Here is a 22172-nt window from a genome sequence, read left to right on the forward strand (position 1 = left end):
TAAGCATATTGGCGGCTAGTAAAAATAAAGACCACACGGTTCTCATTGCAAATTTGCAACATTTGCCCCGAACGATTAGTTTTGGCCATATAATAAATTCATCTGCAACTGGTAACAGCATGAAGCAGACATTATGCCCGAGGAAATAAAAAACAAACAAGCACACACTGGTAGAAGCTTATCCAATACGAGACATTCGCCAGGGACTCATTAGAATCAACAAGGCTTACCTTCGCACACAGGGCAGCACTCGCCAGGTACTTTGACGGGGTTCATGCAGCTCTGTCCGCAGGCCGTCGCCACGCAGTGGGGCTCTCCGTTGATGCACTGGCAGAACGTGCAGTCGTCTTCCCGCCACCGGTCCCCGTGGGCACGGATCTGCCCATTGGCATAGCAGCCAGCAGGATTATTAAAAGGATACACTGGATCTAGATTAAAAAGGTGAGTTCCGAGTAAGATGGAGGGCATTCTAAATCTTATCTCTGCCTACACCTGGAGACATTCTTCCCCGGTTCTGGTCACCGGCAGTTCTTTTCCAGCTGCGATCAGCAGAAGCTCAGGTTGCATAAAGTGTCTCCAGGGGAACATGCAGAAGCAGCTGTCAGCTACCCATCCTGATGCTGCGGACGGGGCAGGGGATCTGTGGCATAAAAACCAACGTGCAGGTGTTAACCACTTCATAAAGTCGCAAAGCTCTGTGGACAGAGCTGTGGGCTGGTAATTACAAAACGCATGTCCATTTTAGGCTCCTGACAAGGTCTTCTGAGTTGCCAGTTTTAATGTTTATTATACTTCAATTTCACCACCTGTAAAGTGGAAAAATAATGTCTCCATCCAACTCAGAGGGACACTGTGGCTTCTTGGATAACTGAACTGGTGCCTGGAGATCCACGTGGACAGCACATGGACACCAGGGAGGCGTATAGCAGGCACCTGCTGTGGCCTTAGTCACAACAAGGCTGGTTTAGACATACTGTGGGTCACAGCTTGTGCCCTGGAGGGAAGGCCGGGAACCCAGGCCATTTTTCTTCCCGTGAGCTGGGTGGCCAAACAGCAGCCAAGCTTGGGGATTGAAAGTAGCCAAGGATACTGTAAACAACAAAAAATGTTTTCTGACGTGACTGACCAGGACATAAATACCGCATACAAAATCCCCAACTACCATTATAATGAGAGCCACCAGATCGACCACTCAATTTTCTTTTTTCAGAAACACATAAAATCTGGCTTCAAAAAATCAGGGCTGCTGAGCTGGGAGGAAGGTCCAGGCAGTGACGAGTTTGGTCCTCTCTGGTCTAAAGAAGTAACGGCATTATAAGAGTTAGAATGCCAAAAGTTAAAATAATGCAGTCACGGCTTTGGAAAGTCAGTCTGCCAGAAATGGAACTAGCCAAAAGACCTGAGCTAGATAAGACTTTATAAATTTCTTTATAAAAAATATTACACACTGCATACTTCATTTCTACTCTGAGCCTGGATGTGAATTCCAGGAAGTTAGACATAACCGGATCTGTGCCCAGACAACTCATTATGATCATTACACAGAAGTTCCTATCTATGTTTTTACACCACCAACTGCTACATACTTTCAGAGACTATTAGAAACTGGGGCCAGCTAGGGAACACATGATTTGGGAAGGTTAAAAGTTGGATGTGATTTTCTAAAACTTAATCCCCAACAACACCTAAAAAGTGAACCACCTTTCTCCCAAGTTGGCTAAAATAATTGCTAACACAGGAAAGAATTTCCCTGTTATAAACAGTGGTTCAATGTTAGGAATGTAGTTTGTATACTTTAAACATTTTTAGATCTTCAATATTATGTGGTAAATATACTGATACTGTTCAGATACTGAACGGGATTTTAGGAAAAGAGAAAAAGGCATGACATTTTGTCCTCCTGTTTCCTGCGTGCAGATAAAGGCAGGGTGAACGTCAGACACGAGACTGACATGTCTGATTCCAGACTGAAGGTCTGTAACCCAGTCATCAGGACAAGAAGTATCAAATGACCCTCCTTTCTGGGGAACCAGTGTGATATGGTCATAGCAGAGACACAGTCAGATGTGGGGATATCATTCCTAGTTTCAGCATAAACTCAGAGAAATGCTTCTACTTTTCTGAACTTCAGTTTCCTAAGCCTTAAAATAGGTGGGTTGTAGTGAATGGATATCCAGAATTATTATTCTGAAATGTTTATTATTTATGAATATCAGAGACGGGAGGATAAAGCCTGTTAGAGGAACATAAAGCTATTAGTTCCTGGAGGGGTGAGGGGATAGAGAGAAAGCAGGCCCCTGAGAACCTTCGACCCAGGGCCATACCTGACACTTGGCTGGGCCTTCACCTGGTGTCCCCACCATGCCACACAGCCCACTCTTGCCAACACATGTTTTCAAAGGGTGGGGAGGGCAGTCGAGTCCTAATCCTCCCTGGAGGGGTATGGGAGCTGACTGGCTGAGATGGTTGGTGATTAGGGCTGGCTTGTTCCAGCCAAACAATCTGAGGACAGCAGGGGGTGAACTCTGATATCAGGGTGAAGAGAACTTCCCCAGAACTTACTGAGAACTGCTGGAACCACAGGGGAGTAAAACTGACAGCACTTCTGGGAAAGCTCAGGTTGACCTGTGTAAACAGGTGCTCACTTCCCACATGCAGGGCATAACTCCCCCTGAGGAGAGATTTCCACACAGCCTACCTGGCATTATCGAAGTCCTAAAAGATGGACCACGAATGTCCTAAAAAGGGAACTTCTTCAATATTCCTCAATTTTTGGATGAGACTGCTTTGGGTGGATATTGACATTAAAACTCTGAGCCATGTGTGTGCTTACCAGTCTTTAATTAGCACCTCTGCTTACCTTCACACACGGGGCAGCACTCTCCTTCGGGCACATAGTACCTCTCGCAGTTCAGCTCTCCGCACTGGGCAGTGAAGCAGATGGAAACACCCCCTTGGCATCGACAGAACCGACAGTTGTCCATTCGAAACATGTCCCCGTCGTTATATTCCACGTTGTTGAATACACAGGCTGGCTTTGTTTCTGAAAGGAGTTAAAGCAAACAAAGACACATTCGAAGTCATTTCTGAGTGGTGTCCTTTTGTCTTTCCCACAGCCTCAAGAAAATTCTGAGAGCAGAAGGTTAAAATCTGATAGAAATGTACTAAACTCAATATAATTCTTTTTGGAAACAGAAGCAATAGGACAATGCAAAATAAAGTAAAATTTAAAAAGTCACTAGCTCTCCTCTTTGCCCCAAGGAATTGAAATTCTCCTTAACAAAACCCACACTGCCTAACCCCTCCTCCAATGGTAACCCTTCGACCATGAAACTCACATATCTGATATGTGCTTTAAAGAGATTACATTTGTTTTGTTAAAGAATTCGCCGCCTTAAATAAATGATCTTGCCTCCACATTAAGTTTTGTTCGGCCTCAAAAAATTTATTTAGGTCTTTTTGGAGGTGATATTTTTGTGTTCTTCCAGGGTTCTTTCTTAAATTCTTTTTTCTATCCAGCTTAAAAATCTATAATTTTAATAGCACTTGGACTTTAACAAAACACCATTACACGTTTAGGAAACAACCTGAATGTCTATGAACTGATGTTAAGGATGGACGAAATGTGGTATATCCATACAACGAAATACTTCTTGGCCATAAACAGGGAGGAAGTTCTGATATATGCGACAACATTAATGAACCTTGAAAAGATTATGCTAATTAAAGGAAGCCAATCAAAAAACCCAGGATACTGTATGAGTCTGTTTACATGAAATGCCCATAACAGGCACTTCTACAGAGACAAAAATTAGATTAGTTGTTGCCTAAGACTGGGGGCTTTGGGGGCAAATGCTGAGCGACCGCTAAAGAGTTGGGAACTTCTGCGGTTATTCACGAGCATTCTAAAATTGACTGTGATGATTACACAACCCTGTGAATTTACTAAAAGCTGCTGAATTGGGGCACCTGGGTGGCTCAGTCGTTAAGCATCTGCCTTCAGCTCAGGGCGTGATCCCGGAGTCCTGGGATTGAGCCCTGCATCAGGCTCCTCCGCTGGGAGCCTGCTTCTTCCTCTCCCACTCCCCCTGCCTGTGTTCCCTCTCTCGCTGGCTATCTCTCTGTTAAATAAATAAATAAAATCTTTGTAAAACAAAAACAAAACAAAACGCTGAATTATACAACTTAACTTGGTGAATTGCATGATGTGTTTCAATAAAGCTGGCAACATAAAGATACTCCCAAGTTGAGGTATGTTTACTCATACCTGCGCTGATGCTGTTTACTAAGGTGGGAAAAACTGGATTATGACACATGTATCTCTCATGGGCTTCTCTCTCCCAGTATCATTTAATACGTCACACCTTGCATGTTGACCATTTTTAAAGAGACATTCACTGCATTTTAATTTGAATATATTTGCACTTGATTTGTACTTAAGGACAATGACTTTCTCATTTGACTTTGTAACAGTCCAGTGGAGAAGACAGAGCTATCCATTTCTTTGATTAGGAAAATGAACCTTAAAAGAGATTAGGTGACTTGCCTAAAGTCACATAACTGGCTGGCGGCAAGCTGTGCATCCCTGTTTCCACAGGCGGCAAAGGTGAGTGTTTGAACTCCTTCCCTACTGCAGCTGTATACAGTACTTCTTGTTTCAGAAAACTAAGGCTGGGTTACAAAGTATCATCTTATTACAGCTCAGCATTCTTCTACGTACTTTCAGTCAACACACTAATCTGAGCTGAGGCTAGAAGGAGAGCGGCAGTCAGACCACAAGTTTCAAGGCATGGAAGACGGAGCGCTCTTACAAACCAAACCTGCACGCTGTGCAGTGAGGTAAAGCAGTGTACTATAACGGAATGCAGAGCACCTGCTCAAAGTGAGGGAAAAAATGTATAAACCCATCAATATTAATTACTTGGTTACATTAATCAGCCCCATCTACCATCTGTGGGAAGCTACAAATCTCAATGCGAGATTTGAAGAGTTGAGGAGGGAAGAGTCTGGTTATGAATAATGCTGTTCTAGATGCACCTGTCTCTAGGCTGGGGTGGGCAGAAGCTTAAGCGGGAGGGGACGGAGTGGGTGAAGGACTTGGCAGTTAGGTTTCAGTAGCTAATACACGGAGAGCAAGGGGGTGGAATGTAGAGAGATGAGGAGTCCCCAAACACCCAGCCTAGAGAACATAATCAGTTCTTTAGGATAATAATTTTTTAAAACCCCAAACATAATGAAATCCCTATTTGATGTTGAGAGAAATTTATAGAGGTTCTTCAGGAAAATACATGATAAGAAGGACAGCAGTGGTCTTTCACGAACAATGACCAATTACTTCCTTGCCTGCAGGGAACAGAGATGTGAATCCCAGAACAGTGTGGAGATGACCAAGACCTCTCTAAGAGGACAATTTAAGCGGCTGTGGAAACGAAAAATATTACAAAGAAGTAATTTACTCTGTAATTTGTACTTCTCAATACAGAGATGCATAAAAGTGTCTTTTTAGTGATTTTTGTGTATGTTTGTGTCTGCCCAATTAAATTTTATATTTTTAAGTTCTGGAATCTTCTCTACCCTGTTTAACATATTCCAGAATTCCTGAAAAGAACCTTATAGTATAGATGGTTTTACTACCTGCCAAATTACACTGATTGGCAGATGGTGATAGGTATATTATTTTAGTGAAGGAAAAGACTAAAATATAGAACTTTATATCAAATGTGAAAGTGGAAGAAAAATCTAAACAGATACACTTCTGTTGCTTTTTCTTTTCAATCTCTCAGAAGGAAAAGGTCAATATCTTGCCTCTGGTCTCATTTCACTGTGGGTGAGCTGTGTAGGAAGCCCAGTGGGTAGACAGCATAAGCCAAAAGAGAGACAACTGTGTGTCAGATGGGAAACATCTGAAAAGTTCTCCATATGTCAACAGCAGACAGATGGGTCACAAAGACAGGGTACATGTGATTCCAAATACCTGAAGAGGAAAAAGCCCTTGTCCGTGGGGGCGAAGAGGTGTGCACGCCAGAGTGTACCCAACAGATCTATTTCAGGGTAAGGGAAAGGGAACAACCCTTATAAAGAACTGCAAAAGGTGGTATCACTCTTAAGTAAGATCAGCTTGATAAGGCCCCAGGAACACAACGGGTGCTCAGTAAGTGCATAAGGAGGAATATTTCTTTCAAAGTGCAGTATTCTCTTTGCTACTGTAGAAGTATATATTATGTCTCTAGAAACATCACTGGGCATTACTGCTATACAAAGGGTTCTCAGCAGATGTTTCTGCACTAATTTCCGTATTAAAAAACTGCAGGTCTGAGTTTTCTGGACCAAAATTTTACACACAGAGCAAGCCCATCTTGGGTACGGCTCTCCCATGACTGGTGAATTTCACATGTTAGTGTCTGATGCTGGAAGAGTCAGTTATTGGCTATGACATGCAAACCGAGATGCTCTCAGATGTTTGTACATATACATACACAACGGATCACGTATCTAAAGCAACCAAATGATCACTTCCGTATTCTATGCTTGAGATTTCAAATCTAAACTCCTCCAGGAATGAGAGGGGTGGGCTCTCGTAAGACAACAGGGTGCATTACAGCAAAATGGAGAACATGTGCCCATCTAAAAGTAGAGGCCATCACTCAGTTCCAGCTGACGGACAGTAAAACTTTTGTTTGTGGGCCTGAGCAGATACAGAACTGAAGAGGACTCCAGACTGTTCCACCACTGCGGTGGAGGTCATACATCTCCAGGTGATGACCTTGATGACTTCAAAGTTTCCGTGAAAGGAGCTCAATCATACTACCTGTTCCTATGGTTTCTAAACAGCCCTGTCCTTCAACCAACACCTCATAGGTCCTACTTGTGGCTCTCATCAGAGAATGCAGTCACAAACTGCCTCGATCTGGTCTGCAATGCTCCAGTCCCACCACCAAAACCAAACCTAACCAAGCCGAAAAGAGAATAATATTTATGGAGAATAATCTATTCATCCATGCTAATGTTTTCAAAACTCAGGAGTTCTCAAATTCTCTGTGAACATGTTTAATCTTGTGTTTTCCATTTTAATGCTTGTTTTAAACACACACACACACACACACACACACCACCTCAAAGGCAGCTTAGAAACAGAGTGCTGGCATGCTATCTCCACTTCTACACGTGGGGTTAGTTATGTTAACATTCAAGCCACTGTCTCCTGAACGGGGGGTTTCTAGAGCTATTCCTACACTTCTGGGAGTTCTCAAAATCCAAGAGACAATGCTACAGTCATCTAGGTTCCAGCTGTGTGTCACACTGATCTCTGAGAACTACTTTCACGGAGTTCCATTTTAATATTTTGTTTTTGCTTTCTGGTGAGAGGAAACCTGTGTCTGCATTGGTGGCATAAGAGTAACTCACGACAGACCTACTGCACCATCTAGAGCTTTTCAAATTTCCAGGTGAGAAGAGAGCTGCCCCCTCCAGTAGGTTTCTTTCCTCTAAAAATGAGAATGCGTATCTGACTTTATCTCCTTTTTCGCTTTAATGGCCAGGAGGTTGGGAGCCTAACACTCAGCCCTGGCAAGTACACACAGACACTTACGGCCTACATACCTGTGGGTGCTTTCTTTTTGGTTTTCACTTTCAACTTTTACATACCACTTTATGATTCCCTCTTTTCTCATTACTATTTCAGCATTATGTTATTTGTTTTTGCTATAAAGTTACTTGACATCTCTTGTGGATAAGCAAAGCTTTATAAACATAAATATATAGACCTCTGCCTTTCTAAGTGATGACAATGAGTTTTTGATATGTAATATCCTCTAATGATGACCTTATGATAATGGTAAGATTTTCCCAGGGCACTGGGCGGTGGGGGGCGGGGCAGGGGAGCAAATACGCACGCACGCACACACACACACACACACGTGTATGCACACATACACACAGATATGTGTGTGTATGTATGTATAACTCAAAAGAAGTAAAATATAGACTTGGAGACAGAATGTCTTTAAACATTATTGTTATTCCTTGATTATCAATCTTCACAGCATTAAAGTTTCCAGTCTCATCTACAATTCTAGGACTAAAATAGTAGAGACACTACAGCAGGACAGTAAATCAAGCAAAGAGGACCCAAGTTTGTGGTGGCAAGAGAGAGGCATCCCCAGAAACAGTGCGTGCGCTCTGTGATCTCTGCACTCTCCCATGGCAGATGGCAAGTCCTATTCCTGGACCCGGAGCTCTATAAAAAGTGAGGCTATAAACGGGAGCAGGCCCCAAAGACTCATCCAAGGCCCCTGAGGTAGGGTGCAGTCCTTAGCTGTCTGAATCACAGCACACGGGCGTGAGATGGGAAATTAATGTGCTGATAAGAAAGGCATGACAATGAATTTCTACAACCGAGATGCAAGCAAAGAAGAAAGGCACTCCTTTTCCTCACCCAGAGGACACAACAGCAAACTGTATTACTAGCGGTGGTATTTCCAGGGCACAAGTGACTTTCAAGATTTGTGTTCAGGGAGGGCAGTAAAGATGGAGGATTCCCACAGAGTAACCCTCCATTGGCTGGTATTTAACAGCTACCTCTCGAGGGAACGAAGATGACATGAATCTGCTCACCCACTCCCCCAAAGAAACCTGGGGGCCTTCCATGAGGCGGACCACATGCGAAAACCCACAGACCCAAGGACAGACTCTCTGCCGTCTGGAGGAGGTGCAGATTTGAGAATGAGGCACAGACAGGAGAGCACTTGCAGAGTGAGGGGTCCCGGAAGGAAGCACATCTGAGCTGCTGGGAGCCCAGGGGAAGCAGAGACTATTCGTCTCAAATGGTAGGAGCTAAACACTCACAAAATGTCACCTACAAATACACCTGTGCAGCGGTACCAGAGAACAAGTTTGGCCACTTGCTGGTGTTTAACACGCACGACTACAGGTGAGGAGAAGCACTGAGAACAGATTTCTGCACACGGAGCTCTTCTGCGCTTGGGTCCTGTATTCATGAGGTCTGAGTCAGGAAAGCTCATCTCAACTTCTCTATCCCCTTGGAATATCCAGAACAGTGTCTGTGGATGTGAACAGGAGGTGGGTCCCCAAAACAAAGAGGCACCCCTGCAAGTGCTTCAGTTATAAAACCTCACTTAAGTGACAGTTATTCACTCCCTTGCACAGATGTGGAAACTGAGGCCCAGGAAGACCAAGAGGTGCCCAAAGTGACACAGCCAGTAAGGAGAGGAACAAATTACGTTCTCTCAACCGCAAAGCCGTACCGCAAGTGCTTCCTCCAAGCAAAACAAACCAAACGACAGGCGGCCGCTGGACTCAAAACTACAGGACGCAACGAGACAGGAGTCAGCGTTAATTTTCCTGGGGAAAAGGGCAGGCTTGAGAGAGGGCAGAAATTCTTCTGGACTCTGATGTCTTAGAGGCAGCAGTTACCATGGGGGTTCCTGCACGTGTGATCTTGTTGGATCTGTCCAAATGCGACTTCATCTTCCCTGTGTCTAGGTATTGACTAAACAGGGCTAGAATTATTGACATTTCACTTGCTTGACTTTTATTCTTTGTTTTCCTTCTGGAAACTCCAAGGGAGGGACAGGTCTTAGGTTCTTCTCCCTCCTAGCATCTAAATTCAATCAGCCCCACGTCACCAAACACCACGCCCTCTCGTGAAAGGTGAAAGGGAGAGGCAGGCGGATTCTATTTGAGGGCATCTTGTGACTGCAGAATGCTTTTTCTAGGCCACAAGGCTCAAGCCAAAAGCAGGCCAATCCGGATGACCCAACACTGGTCAAAGACGGGCTCTCTGAGTCGGCGACTACTGCACTGGTACTGCCTCTCCTGTCTCAGGTTGTGGTCGCTTCGATGTGCCGTTAGCTCCACAGACTGGCTCCTGACAGCACTGGCAGGAGGATTACAGGCTCCATGATCCTCTTCGTGAAATCCTAACATTTCCGCACTACTGAAACACAGCAGCATATGACAGCTACATGGAATCTCTGCGTCCACCTCCAAAATTCTCTTGCTGATGGATGGAACGAGGATCCCCTTTCCTCACTGCCTGTGCTGCACTGTGGGATCTCAAGCAAACCTTCTTTCTGAGGGAGTTGCTCTGAGCCCCCGAGAATATGCCCTGCCTTACGGAAGGCAGAAGCGGCCAGACGGAACCCTCCCCTCCTCCTGCGCGAATGTACACTCTCTGAGAACAAGAGAAACCCCACGTACCATTAACACATTCAAAGACATCACAGCACTTTCCAGGTGTTCCATCTCCACGAGAGACTATGCGAGGAGTGGATCCCACCTCACACACGGGGAAACCACATAAGCCAGAGAGACACTCGCATCTGAAACCAAAGAAAAGGGAAGGAAAACCCCATGAATAAACAACAACATAGAAGTCGGGAGCCCACAAGGTGGCGGTGGCTGTGGCACAAGCCCGTCTATAGGACACTGTCCTGTGTATCTGGGGTCACGGGGAAATGGGGAGCGGGTGCTAACATCATTTGCATTCCCAATAACTGAGGCTCATCTCCTTAATATGCACCCGTATTTTTAACTTTAAAACATTTTCACAGTAATATTCCTAAATGCATTATGTCATTTCTTACTGAACCAGACCAGCATAACCTGCATTTTCTTGATGATGCGGGGCCGTGTTTATGTGCATGCATTATGGCCTTATCCACAACTCAGGGATGCTTGCGCAGGCTCACACGGAAGGGGTGCTCCGTGTCCATGGCACTGTGATGCTGCTTTGTTGCTGTTGACGTTTTTGGTGTTTTCCAGAGATTTTCCTGACCCTTCTTTCAGCTATTAAGTGAGTAGCTTTTGAGTCCCTTTTGGTCAGTGTGATTGTGTCTGGGAGGACCCTCATCTCTAGCCACATTAATTTATAATTGTGTATCACAAAAGAAACAGACTCTGAACGAAGACTGAGGAGCTCTTTATAAACGGCATAAGCTTCGGTAAGTGGACTTTGTGACAGCTACATGAAAGCTGAAGGTCTTAATTTGGGCCATCTTCTAAGCTACCACACGTCCATTTATCTCTACACGCACAAATGAGGTGTTCCTTGAACTGCAAGCTCACCCTGCCGGCTCTCAGCCTTCCTTAACTTCAGCTCTGCTGGGAAACCAGCCTAGACAGAGAAAAGTAAGAGTGGTGGGTATCCATACAAGGAGAACAAAATGTTGTCAACTGCCTGCTGACAATGTGTTACAAGGAACTAAGCAGGAAATGAGAAGCTCAGGGCAGCAGGGTGTCAGGATATAAATGAAATAAAAGGGAGGTGCAACTAGACTCCAGCCCTGGGGCGGGCTGGAAGTGGGGATCAGAGGGCGGAGAAGATGACTAAGGGAGTTCCCAGGTTGACGGGGGTGAAAGGAAGGCATCCTAAAAAGAGACATCCTCGCAGGAAACATGTGGGTATTTGGGTACAGTGAGGGTCAAGATCAGGGGAGGGTAACGTTCCCAGCAGGGAAGAACTAGTAACACGCTCATTAATTTTGGTTTTGTTTCTCACCCCCCTCTTACTTAAGTGATTGTTTTGTTCTCCTATTGTTCTTTGGATGTTTAACAAATTAAAATATGCGTGTACTCCACAAATACCTCGATAATCAGGCCCAGAGGTCTAGTTACATTTATAGTTAACCATGGAACTAAAAAGGAAACAAATTTAAATTAAAATTTACACCAAAGACCACGAAAGCCACTGGAAAGGTATGAACAACCCCTCGAGAGGTGGGCCCTTTCAGCCTTCTTCCAAGTGGGGCGACGGTTATACTGGGCACCTGGGAGAAGAGGGGTTAGATAATTAAGGTTTTGCTGCAATGGTGCTTCTTCCTATGGTTTAAGATAAACGTTTGCCTGTTCTGTGTGGGCAGATCTGTATTCCCGAAGGACAACCGCCTTCTCTAGGGCTGGGTAAAGATGAACTGGGCTTTTTGTTCCTGCAAAGATTTTCCCATAGTATGTGCCTTGTCACCGCCGTTTTAAGCAGATAATCCCATCCATGTGATGGTACAGTAATGATATATTATTTATGTTCATTCTTGATCCTCTGTACAACTTCAACTCTTTGGTCTCTACAGACTAATGGCGCTAGGGGATTGAGAGGCCATGCCCTGATCCTGATACCTGCGTGTGATTACAACGAAAGCATCCTACAAGAAAAGCTGACTAACATTTTCTTCCACATCTTCTGGGATCCACCTTCCTCCCTGTTCCAGGGAATCATCTTAATTCAAACACCAGAAAGTATACAATGAACCAAAAAATACCTCTTCAGATATCCTTCAGCCCTTCAGTGACCTTTCCTGGACACGTACGGGCCCTTATATGCCAGGCTCTCTGCGAGGCAGTCAGAAATCCCACCAAGCTGAAAACTGAGACGGAGTCTGCCCTATGGCTTCTTTTTTCTTTTACATCTGACCTGTTTCCCAACATTTGGATCTCTCTCTTGCTTTTGTAGAGATTCACAAAGGTTGTCTGAAGTACGTCACAGAAGGTCTGAAACTGCGCACAACTGCCTAGTAACCCACTTAGCAAAGGAAAACCCTTGATGCAGAATGTTTGCTTCTAAACCCAGAATGACCACACGTTCAAGTTCCGAGGAGTCAGGTGTCCCTGTTTTTGCTGGCTGGTCTGCTCCCAGCTCCCTTCCCCCTTCTGGACTAGCCCCTTGGCAAGCCTTCCTCACTTCTTGCTATCTTTTGACTTCTCGCAGCTTCCCCCTGAACCGAGGGTGAGCAGCTGTTAAAGCCCATTAGCACCTTAATAAAGAAGGAACTTACTAAGAAACCAGAAAGGGTGAAAACCTGGACTCACATCAGATTCTATCAAGCAATTACCTATTAGGTTGAAACTTTAGGAAAACTGTCATTTTCTTGTAGGTCAAAAATAGTCAAAGAGCAATTTCCTGTAGTTCCACATAATATGACTCACATGGATTATGTTTTGACAGATGCGTTGACACCCTCTCTCTCACAAATGGGGGACTCACCGGGACTTACCCACCATGGAAATTTATTATGTCTACAAATTATGTGAATCCCATGTAGTTTTAAAAAATTCTTCAATAAGATTATTGTAGATTCCCTGGCTTACCTACACTAGAGGTAGATGGGATTTTACAGATGGGGGTAGATTTTACAGATGGGAACCGTGAGGCACACAGCCTTCACAACCGACCTGCCCCGCATACTTTCCACTAGAAGAGACTAGATTCTCTCCTGGTGGATCATGCAGAGGAAATGCTGAATTACAAAACAACCGAAGCATGCAAACTGTTCTTTTGTCCTCACTACCTTTTCTCTTCATTTTTATTCCTTCTCTGTCCCTTCTCCCCAGTCTTCCTCCTACCCTTTACCCCAGTGCCTGGATAAAGAGCAAGCAAGAAAATGGAGAAAACGTGTGGCTCAAAGGCAGAGGAAAACTGACATACAAGAAGAGATGCTCGTGACATTGATGTCAACACTTACCCTCACTTCTAAACCGCCCCCCCCATAATTTCCATGTTCTCACCTGGCCTCCTCTCTCCCTGGGGTCCCTCCTTCCCACCCATGCCGCACCCGTCCCACGGCCCAGTTTCTGTACTTTCAACATCAGAAGTCTTCAGCTGCCCCATCTTCAGCTGCCCCTCATTCAACTGAGCAACTGCTCAGCCTAGCATTCAAGTCTTTTCCCCCCAATTCTACTCTGTGGTTTTTCTCTTCATTTTCCTTCTGCTCCAGTCAGTCCTCTGTTCTCCACATAAGCCCTCACCCTGCTGCCTTTGCACCGCTCACCCCTGCTCCCTCCTGAACACTCCTTATCCAGCTGTCTGTCTAGATGCCATCTGTCCCCCTGGGCCAACCTCACATGACGGCTTCTCTCGGAGCCGCCAGATCCCATTCTTAAGGTTCCTCTCACTGTGTTTTGTGGTGATGTGAGTGCGAATCTTACCACAAGCTCTCCTTGCATCTACTATGTTAGTCGTTAATACATCTTAAATTCAACAGAACTGGAAACAAATCAAAGAAGGATAACAGTAACTAAACAAAACAAAACAAAAATACAGAAGAGAAAGTGAGAAACAACACACCGAGATTACTATACCATGAACTCAAAAAGGCTACTTCAGGCAGAGCTATTTGCGGGATACCTAGAGCAGAAACGCTAAAGGCTTTTTTTTTTTAAATTAAGTAAAAAACCTAACACCTTTATTAGGATATAATTAGCATACCATAAAATTCATCCCTTTAAAGTGCAATTCAGTGGTTTTTTATTTACAGGGTTGTGCAACCATACTACCTAATTTTAGAACATTTTCATCACCTCAAAAAGAAGCCCTGTACTCCCATTCCCTCCCCCAGACCCTGCAACCACGAGTCTCTGTGCATCTGCCTATTCTGGACAGTTCACAGAATCAGAATCATACAATACATGGGCTAAGGGCTTTTTCACTTCAAACAAGAAGCAACCTGTATGTGCAATTTGCCAGAAAAAAATCAAGCTTCTAATGGTATCCTCAGTATTAAGATAATGATCAATCAAGGCACCACATTAATAAATTTTTGCATAATGTAATCACAGCTGCAGCCAGGTGCGTTGCTGAAGCTGTCTTTTTCCTCTCGAGTAGGTAATGGAGTCAGCTTGGTGGGCATCTGAGCGCTGGGTAACAATGATGAACAGCTCTCAGAAATCAGCTGAGCCCCTAGAGGGCACTCCCCTCCTTAGGAGGCCCAGGCTGGCTGGTTGCGAGGGCTGAAAGGCAATATATATACCGTGCTTTCCCTTCCTGTCCTTTGCTTCCTGCACAACGCGGACAGTCCCAGGCAGGCCAGAGTCCTAGCGCAGCTCACAGAGTGCTTGCAAGTCGAGCCTCTACTTATCTTTTTTAGCTTCCATGTGCTACTGGTCCCACCATCTGCTGCACCTAAGCTACAAGGGCACCCTGCCCTTCACCGAATCCACTCACCCAACCAGCACCCCCCCAGTGCCACAGCTCAGACGTGCTCACATGCGCCTCAACTCTTTTGCCCCTGGTGAATTCCACGCAACCTCAAGACCACCCACCCTACAAGGCCTTCTCTGATCAAAAAGCAACCAGGATTACACTATATGTAAACTAACCAGAACCTACATAAAAACTTGAAACAGCGAAAAACAAACAAAAAAAGGCAACCAGGATTAATTTTCTCTCCTCCGACCTTCAACAGTACACATGGGTACCGAAGTCCTGGGACTGAACATGCTCATGAAATCAAAACCTTACTGCCCCTCCTGTGAATTCCCCTAGTGCGGGGCATGTCTTATTTGTTTTGTAAATGGAAAAAAAAAAAAAATGATGACGCCCTCAAAACAACAATCTGGAATAAACACTTAATTCACGGTTAATAAGTCAGAGATTAAACCACGCGTTGTTTTTACGTGTATACGTGTATTCAGACCGAGAGCTGATAAGTACAGCGCTTTTCAAAATTAGTGTGTGCAGGGAAAGACCATGGAATTTGTCTAGAACACAGGTTCCAGGGTGCCACGCTCCCGAGTGTCTTTCTGCAAGTGGGGAGCAGGGCTCGGAATCTGCCCGCCTCCCGAGCCCTCCGGGAGATTCCACGGAAGGGACCTGGGACCCGCTTTCTGAGCAACTTGCTCTCAGAGGTGCAGGCCCTCAGCTGTCTTGGCTTCATTCGCGCTTGCCAGTAGAAAAAGTCAAGTTCAGCTAGTTCTATCATGTAAGAATGAGGGTTCGTGGCACTTGCTCTCGGTCATCTACAAAACCTTCTTCCTGCCCCAATACGGTTGCATGGGAGTGAGAGACACGTGGAGTGAAGAAAGGCACAAGAGTGGCCATGCTGTCGTCCACCAGGACACGCGTCACCACTGGCAAGCCACACCGGGATGCAGGTTTCTCGCCCATAAAATGAGATGGTTGGACCAGAATGAGCTTTCTTCTCACTCTAAAATCCCACGCTTCCGTTCCTGCCATTCACATCCCCGTCACTGCCACAGTCCGATCCTGGCTCGTGCCTTCCCCTGGCTCCTCCTGGCGCCCCCACGTCCCCACGTCCATGGAGCACATCACCCACCTGCACTCCCACGCTCCCGGCTCCTCTTCCTCCCCCCCCACAACCCCCTTCCCCTTGCCAGCCCTCACCCTCAGGCCCCGCTCAAGGTGGGCCTTCTCTCTGAAGCTTTCTGGACTTTCTTCTTTTGAGGAGGAGGGGTAAGTATGCACACACATCTGCAACTCTCTCTCTCTCTCCCTCCTACTGAAGACTAAGCAACGCAGAAGAAACGACAGGCCCGATGCTGGCGTCTCCAGACTCCTAGGCCTGTCCTCATAACTGAAGTTATGGCCTCAAAACTTAGCTGAAGAGTCAATAGTGTGCATCGCTAGAAGGACTAGAGACACCGTAAAGGAGACAAAACCACAGGGGGTTAGAAGAGGCCGCCGGAGAGGAGTCCTCCTCGCCACTCCCACTGCCATTCAGCGAGGCACAGGAGTGCCCTGCGGGGGGCGCCCTGGGCGCCATGCAGAGCGGAGACCAAATGTTATTCTAACCTTCCCCTACAATAAACTCCTGCAGAGGAGGAAATGTGGAAGCAACAAACCACGGAGGCCTCCTCTTCCCCCAGCAGACCCATATCCCGGCCCACATCCTGAAGGGAAAACAACTCCATGAGGCCCTCTGCAAACCGTCCCTCCCAAACCTGCATGGACCCCACACCTGACTGGATGCCGAGCCCTTCGAAAGGGGAGAATCGCCGTCTGTAAATATAAAAACTACTCTTTACAGGCGGCAGGGAGCTCTCCCTTTAGTTAGGAAACAAGGAGAAGTGTGGAAATAAAAGGGCAAAAAGCACTTGTACTACTAGGATTCCATTCAGCGTATTAAAGAAATAACTGTCAGGGATGGAAATTATAATGACACATAAAACACAGTACTATAAAAAGTAGCTTCAAGTTTAATTAAATTTGATGCATAATTTTTGTACTGATTAAATTTTTTACCTCTTTCCAGGAATACATAAGTTAAAAAAAAAAAAAGAGAGAGAGATACTGTAAATAAAACATCCCAAAATAAACGGGTTTCCCTCTCGAGGGTCTAACTATCCTTAGGGAGAACTGCACGCCTTCCTCAGGAAGTCTTTAGGATCACAATTTTTCTCATGTCTCACCGTAAGAGGTTTGCTACTCACTCAGTAACAAATCCTTAGTCACCCTTTCTCGAGCTAATTCTTGCACGATGTCCTTGCACTTCCACCGCCTGGGCAGTTACACACGTGCGTTAGTGAGCTGCACCAGCACCTGGCCCAGCTCTGGGGATCACACGCTTCCTTCCAGCAGCTGTCCCCCCTCGATTTCACAACCAGATACTGCAAATTCTTCCCCACTTGCCCTTTCAGAGACAATAGTAAAATCACTCTGCATTGCTGTTATTGTTACGTTCTGTTTCTTTTCTGTGGGGAGCAATCAATGGATATGCTCCACTACGGAGAAGATATAAATTGAGGGCAATGAGGTAAAATATTCCCTTCCATTTCTAGTATCAGTCATAATGACAAAGTCCATTGTAAGACCTTAATAAAGTAGTCATTGTAGCCCTTCTCTTCTGGCGTTCTCAAGAGACAGATGATTACAGCTCCCTCCTCAAGGCTGGCATGTGGTTCAGGAATCTTATCTGACAGAGCTAAGTTGAAAGAAAAGTGGTAGAAATGGTAGGAAAATGGAATTTATAAGCTCACATGGTTCCTCTAAGATTTATAGTCATGTTCTAGAACCATGCTCGACAGTAAGCCGGTGGGTTGAGGAGGCAATGCCACTTCACACACGTCACCACCTCAATGTGATGATTAAAGAAGAGAGTCGGGAAAGTTCCAGAGGGATTCAGTCCTGGCAGCTGAGGAGCCAGAGTACGAGCCCAGCTGGAAAGACTCCTCGGGGCCTGGGCCCCTATTGAAACAGGAGAGCTGGGACCTGGCAGGCCTCCTGAACCACACTCCGTGTAGCCAAACAGTCTGACAGTGACCAAGTCCCGGGACGGAAGGCTCTCTGCCTTCACGTCCTCAGGTCCGGGGGAAAGATGCTGGCATCTGCTCTCGTGGTCGGCAGGATGGGCTCAGAGAGTAAAGGGGCAGGAGTGGAAGATGCACAGAGAACCAGTGAGCAAGAACGGGAAGAAAGAAGGGAAACCAGCGCGGCATGCTCCGGGAAGAAGGACTGGGTTTGGATGTGGAGAGGAAGTTTTAACAGAGCAACATAAGGCACTCCCATCTCAGAGCTGGAGTCACTGACTGCATCAGGACCGGATGCTGTGGAACGTGGAGTCAGCTTATGTATGAACTAGCAATTGTTTCCCAACTCTCTGAGTGAGTACAAGCAGGATGCACTCAGCGGGTGGGGCTGGGGATACCCAGGGTTCTGACTCTCAGTGTAGGGAGTTTAGGAAGGAGTGGGATACACAATCACACGTGAGAACACAGTGGGGTGTGAATTTTCCCATTTCCTCTCCGGAGCACATGAAGAACACTCACCAGAGATGTCAGGACTAACCTACTTGAGAACCCGAAAGCCCGGGTGGCTAACACACCTCAGAGCCCCTGGAGCCACCCAGGGCCTGAGCTGCTGCTGACACGGCGTGCGTCTTGAAGCACGTGTCCACTTAGACCCATGTGGCCTGTCAGTTCCCAGACCTCTCATCCCTGTCATCAGTGCCAAGTGCAAGATCCGCTGGTTCCCTGTCCTCCAGGGAATGTGCATCCTCACAGAGCGCTGCTCGGCTTCTTGGGGACTCGTTCTTCCCTTCCAACCTCTCTGCCTTCCCCAACCTTTCCCTTGCAGACAAACTCAACATCTGAACATCACCGCAAAGCGTGCCTCTCAAATCGGTTTTGACCGATTTACCCTGCTTGCCCCCAGATGGTATTTCCTTCCAGCTTTCTTACTTATTCACCTGGGCTGGAAGGGGGTCAACTCCCTCCTAGTTGACCACATCCTCCATGCTCACTTTCCTCCCTCCTGCAAGCCCTCCCTCTCTGTGGCTCTGTCTCCCCTCCATTTCCTAAGGGGTGGGTGGGGGGGGGCATCTGAGAATGCACTTGGATATGAGGACAACCTCAGGTTTGAGTTCTGGCCACTAAGGAGCTCCATGACCTTCCTCAAGCCTCACCTGTGCCATATGGAAGATAGGGATGACTGAAGTACTCTTTTCTCTTGAAACTGTTCTGTGAACTAAATAAACTGATATATGAAAAGCACCTAGCACAGTACCTGGCACAGAGAAGCACTCACCACCTGTTAGCTATTTTATATAAGAATCTGGAAGGCTCTATGTCTATGTGGACGCAGCACTTTCAACACCCTGACCTCGCCTGATCTTTTGGAATCTGCGTCTTGCACTTCAGCCCCTTGTTCCTGAGGCCACAGCGCTCAAAAATCTCTGAAGCCAAACACCTTACTCACTGACCACAACGGTTCATGCTCCCGGTCCTCCCATGCCCATGCTCCCACCACTTGACTCTCGGCCGCCCCGAGACTGCTGCTCCCCAGAGACTGTTCCCTCTTCTCCTCAGCCTGGGCCTCATCCTGACCGTAACTCCTTAGCAATACAGGCCCGAACCCATCGTTTCACCTGAGCCCTTATCTTCATGATGTCTTTAAACTTCTTGCGCCTTTAGCCTCCATCCACATCTGGTCTCTCGACACCAACCCCAAGTTCCCTAAACCCAGAGAGGCCAAACTGAATGTCGTCAGGAAGTCAGGCAAGAATCCTGAAAGAGTAGTGGGCTATTGTGTAGACAACTCAAGAAGGTCTGTTCACTGTTCATTCCATGATGAAATGTATAGTCAATGTTGCTACACCTTCCCGTTGCTCAAAAGAAGCCATATTTTTACGTGAAGCATCCCAATTTTAAAATGTGAATAATTAAGGATGAAGGGGGGAAAAAAAGGTGAAGGAAAGAAAACATGTCTTGGGGTCAAATTCAGCCCCAAGCCTGCCAAATGGCCAAGTGTAAACTGTGATATCAACCAACTACCTCCCTCTCTGTGCGGAGACCCCAGCTGTTGGTGACTGCGGGAGGAAAGCCCAGTCGGGGCAGGAGCTGTTCACCATCAGCACTGAAGTCCCTCCTGGGCCTAACAGTCCTCCATTCCCTCTGAGAGTCACTTCCTCCATGACGCCTTCTCTGACGAAAGCTCAAAGATAAATGCCTGGTGTTGTGTGTATGTGTGTGTGAAGAGAGGCTGTGAGTGGCTCGGGCATGGGGGTGGGGGTGAAGGTAAGGACGTTCCTGGAGGAGGAAGAATTTACTCAAATTTGCAGAGGCAAGAAAGAATATAGTGTATTTAGGTTGCAGGAAATGGCTCGGCCCACCAGGAGCGTGTTACATGTTGGGGTGGGGACTGGGGTACTAATATATTGTAGGGGGACCTACGGGGGACGTGACTAGTGAGGTAGCCCAGGGCCGGGGAAGAAGGGGCCTCGCGTACCATACTGTGAAGCATCTTTAATTGAAAACAATAGGAAAGTAATAAACCATCTGACACAAATGATGTAGTCCTGAAAAGGGGTAGTTCTCTGAGGGGGAGAAAAAAAAAATCAACATTGTCATGAATTCCATTTTTCTTGAATCATAAAGATAGATGGGATTAGTGATACTGTTTTAAGCTGGAAGTCACATGAAAAGTTTAAAAATCAATGACCACAACAGCCTCGAATGCCCTTTCCTCTTTCTCCAGCTGGTGAACTCTGACTCATTCTTAAAGACTCAGCTCAAAAGTCAAATCCAACAGTTTTTCAAGTCAGAATTAGTATCTCTTTGCTCTATGAGCTGTTTTTTTTTTTTTTTTTTTTTTTTGCACACTTCTGCTAAGGCATGTAGCACTTTAAACTGTAACAATTTATATGTGTTTGCCTTCCCTTTAGACTGGAAGCTAGCTCCTTCAATCAGTGTCTACATCTTATTCCCACCAGGTAGCACAATGTCCAGCACTTGATAAACACTCCAATAGTCATTCCTGAACAGACCAAAGACATGAAGGGGTTTTGATGCTAGGCCTTGACACAGATCCACTATCTATAAACTTAATTAAAAGCAATTATTGAGTATTTATTTACCTGTGCTCAGCACTAATGAGAGAGAGACATATTAAGGTACATCCTTGCCCCCAAAAGTACACAATCTAATGCCCCAAGAAGTGTCATTAAGAGGCTTCAGGAATTCATGACCTAGCTATGGTAATCAAAGTACCTGATCATATCATAAGAGCCATGACATAAAACTTCTTTCCAAAAAAAAAAAAAAAAGGCAAAGTCAGGAAAGGGCAATTTAAGATGCACTTGTCTGTGTGATACATTCACAGATTAAGTGTTCAATAGAAACAAGCTGTCTTTGCCTTCCCCTTCCTGCAGTTAAGCAGTTGAATGTCTACTGGGCAAATAGAACCCTGAAGTCTCTGCAAACTGTGTCCACACAACGAGGAGCCTTGTCACTTACATCCAATGCACAGGTGCAGATGAACAGTAAAATACAATCCATGAAATCGCGGTTGCTTTGGGCATTTCCAGAGGAAGGAGGATTTCTAACATTTTAGACTTGCTTATTAGTTACGTGATTAACTTCACAAAACATTTTTGCAAAACTGTCTGGAGCTGTTCTATTTGCCTGCATCATGATGATGATAATATCAAATGAGGTAGGTGGGGAAAGTCCTCCGAGGTTCAATATTACCCGTGCAGTGGAGTCTGCTTTCTGAGTCTTATGGACTTCAGTTGAGTTTCTTTCTTTCAGTGAGAGTCAGAGGGCCAGGTATTCAGTGTCTGGTGATGGCCAGGCCAAATTGTAAGCCACTCAAAAAGAGCCTTCATCTTTGTTTTTCAGGACTTAAACAAATACAAAAGAAGACTGGATTCTGGTCATTTTCGTGGCAAAACACAACAGGCGTAAAGCACTAGTATGGGAAGAACAGGGCTTACACATCTGAAGTGAATTATCGACAAATTAAACTCTCTACCAGGGAGATAGTTCATCTCCATGGACAAGGCTTTACTTCTAGGAAAGCATATTTTCTTCAGTCTGGGGATAAGTCCAATAACAACATGGAATTCCTAAAATTATTTTGTTTTAAAAACATCGGAGTTTAATATAGACTCTGGCTTTTTTAGTTATGAGTTGACTTGCTCTTTTGGGCC

The 22172-nt window shown here is 45.7% G+C and overlaps 1 protein-coding gene across 9 annotated transcripts in view; it reads right to left on the reverse strand.

Annotated features, from left to right (window-relative positions):
• The window catches only part of CRIM1 (cysteine rich transmembrane BMP regulator 1), a 187638-nt gene that overhangs the window by 69923 nt on the left and 95543 nt on the right, over positions 1-22172 (reverse strand). For all 9 annotated transcript variants that reach the window (XM_026478799.4, XM_048222724.2, XM_048222722.2 and 6 more), the window contains 3 exons: positions 10219-10340; positions 2861-3043; positions 231-428 (listed from right to left, as the gene is read on the reverse strand). In XM_026478799.4, the coding sequence (XP_026334584.1) occupies positions 231-428; positions 2861-3043; positions 10219-10340 (503 nt within the window). The remainder of the gene's footprint in view (positions 1-230; positions 429-2860; positions 3044-10218; positions 10341-22172) is intronic.

This window comes from Ursus arctos, unplaced genomic scaffold, assembly GCF_023065955.2.
Source record: "Ursus arctos isolate Adak ecotype North America unplaced genomic scaffold, UrsArc2.0 scaffold_8, whole genome shotgun sequence".
Taxonomy (NCBI): Eukaryota; Metazoa; Chordata; class Mammalia; order Carnivora; family Ursidae; genus Ursus; species Ursus arctos.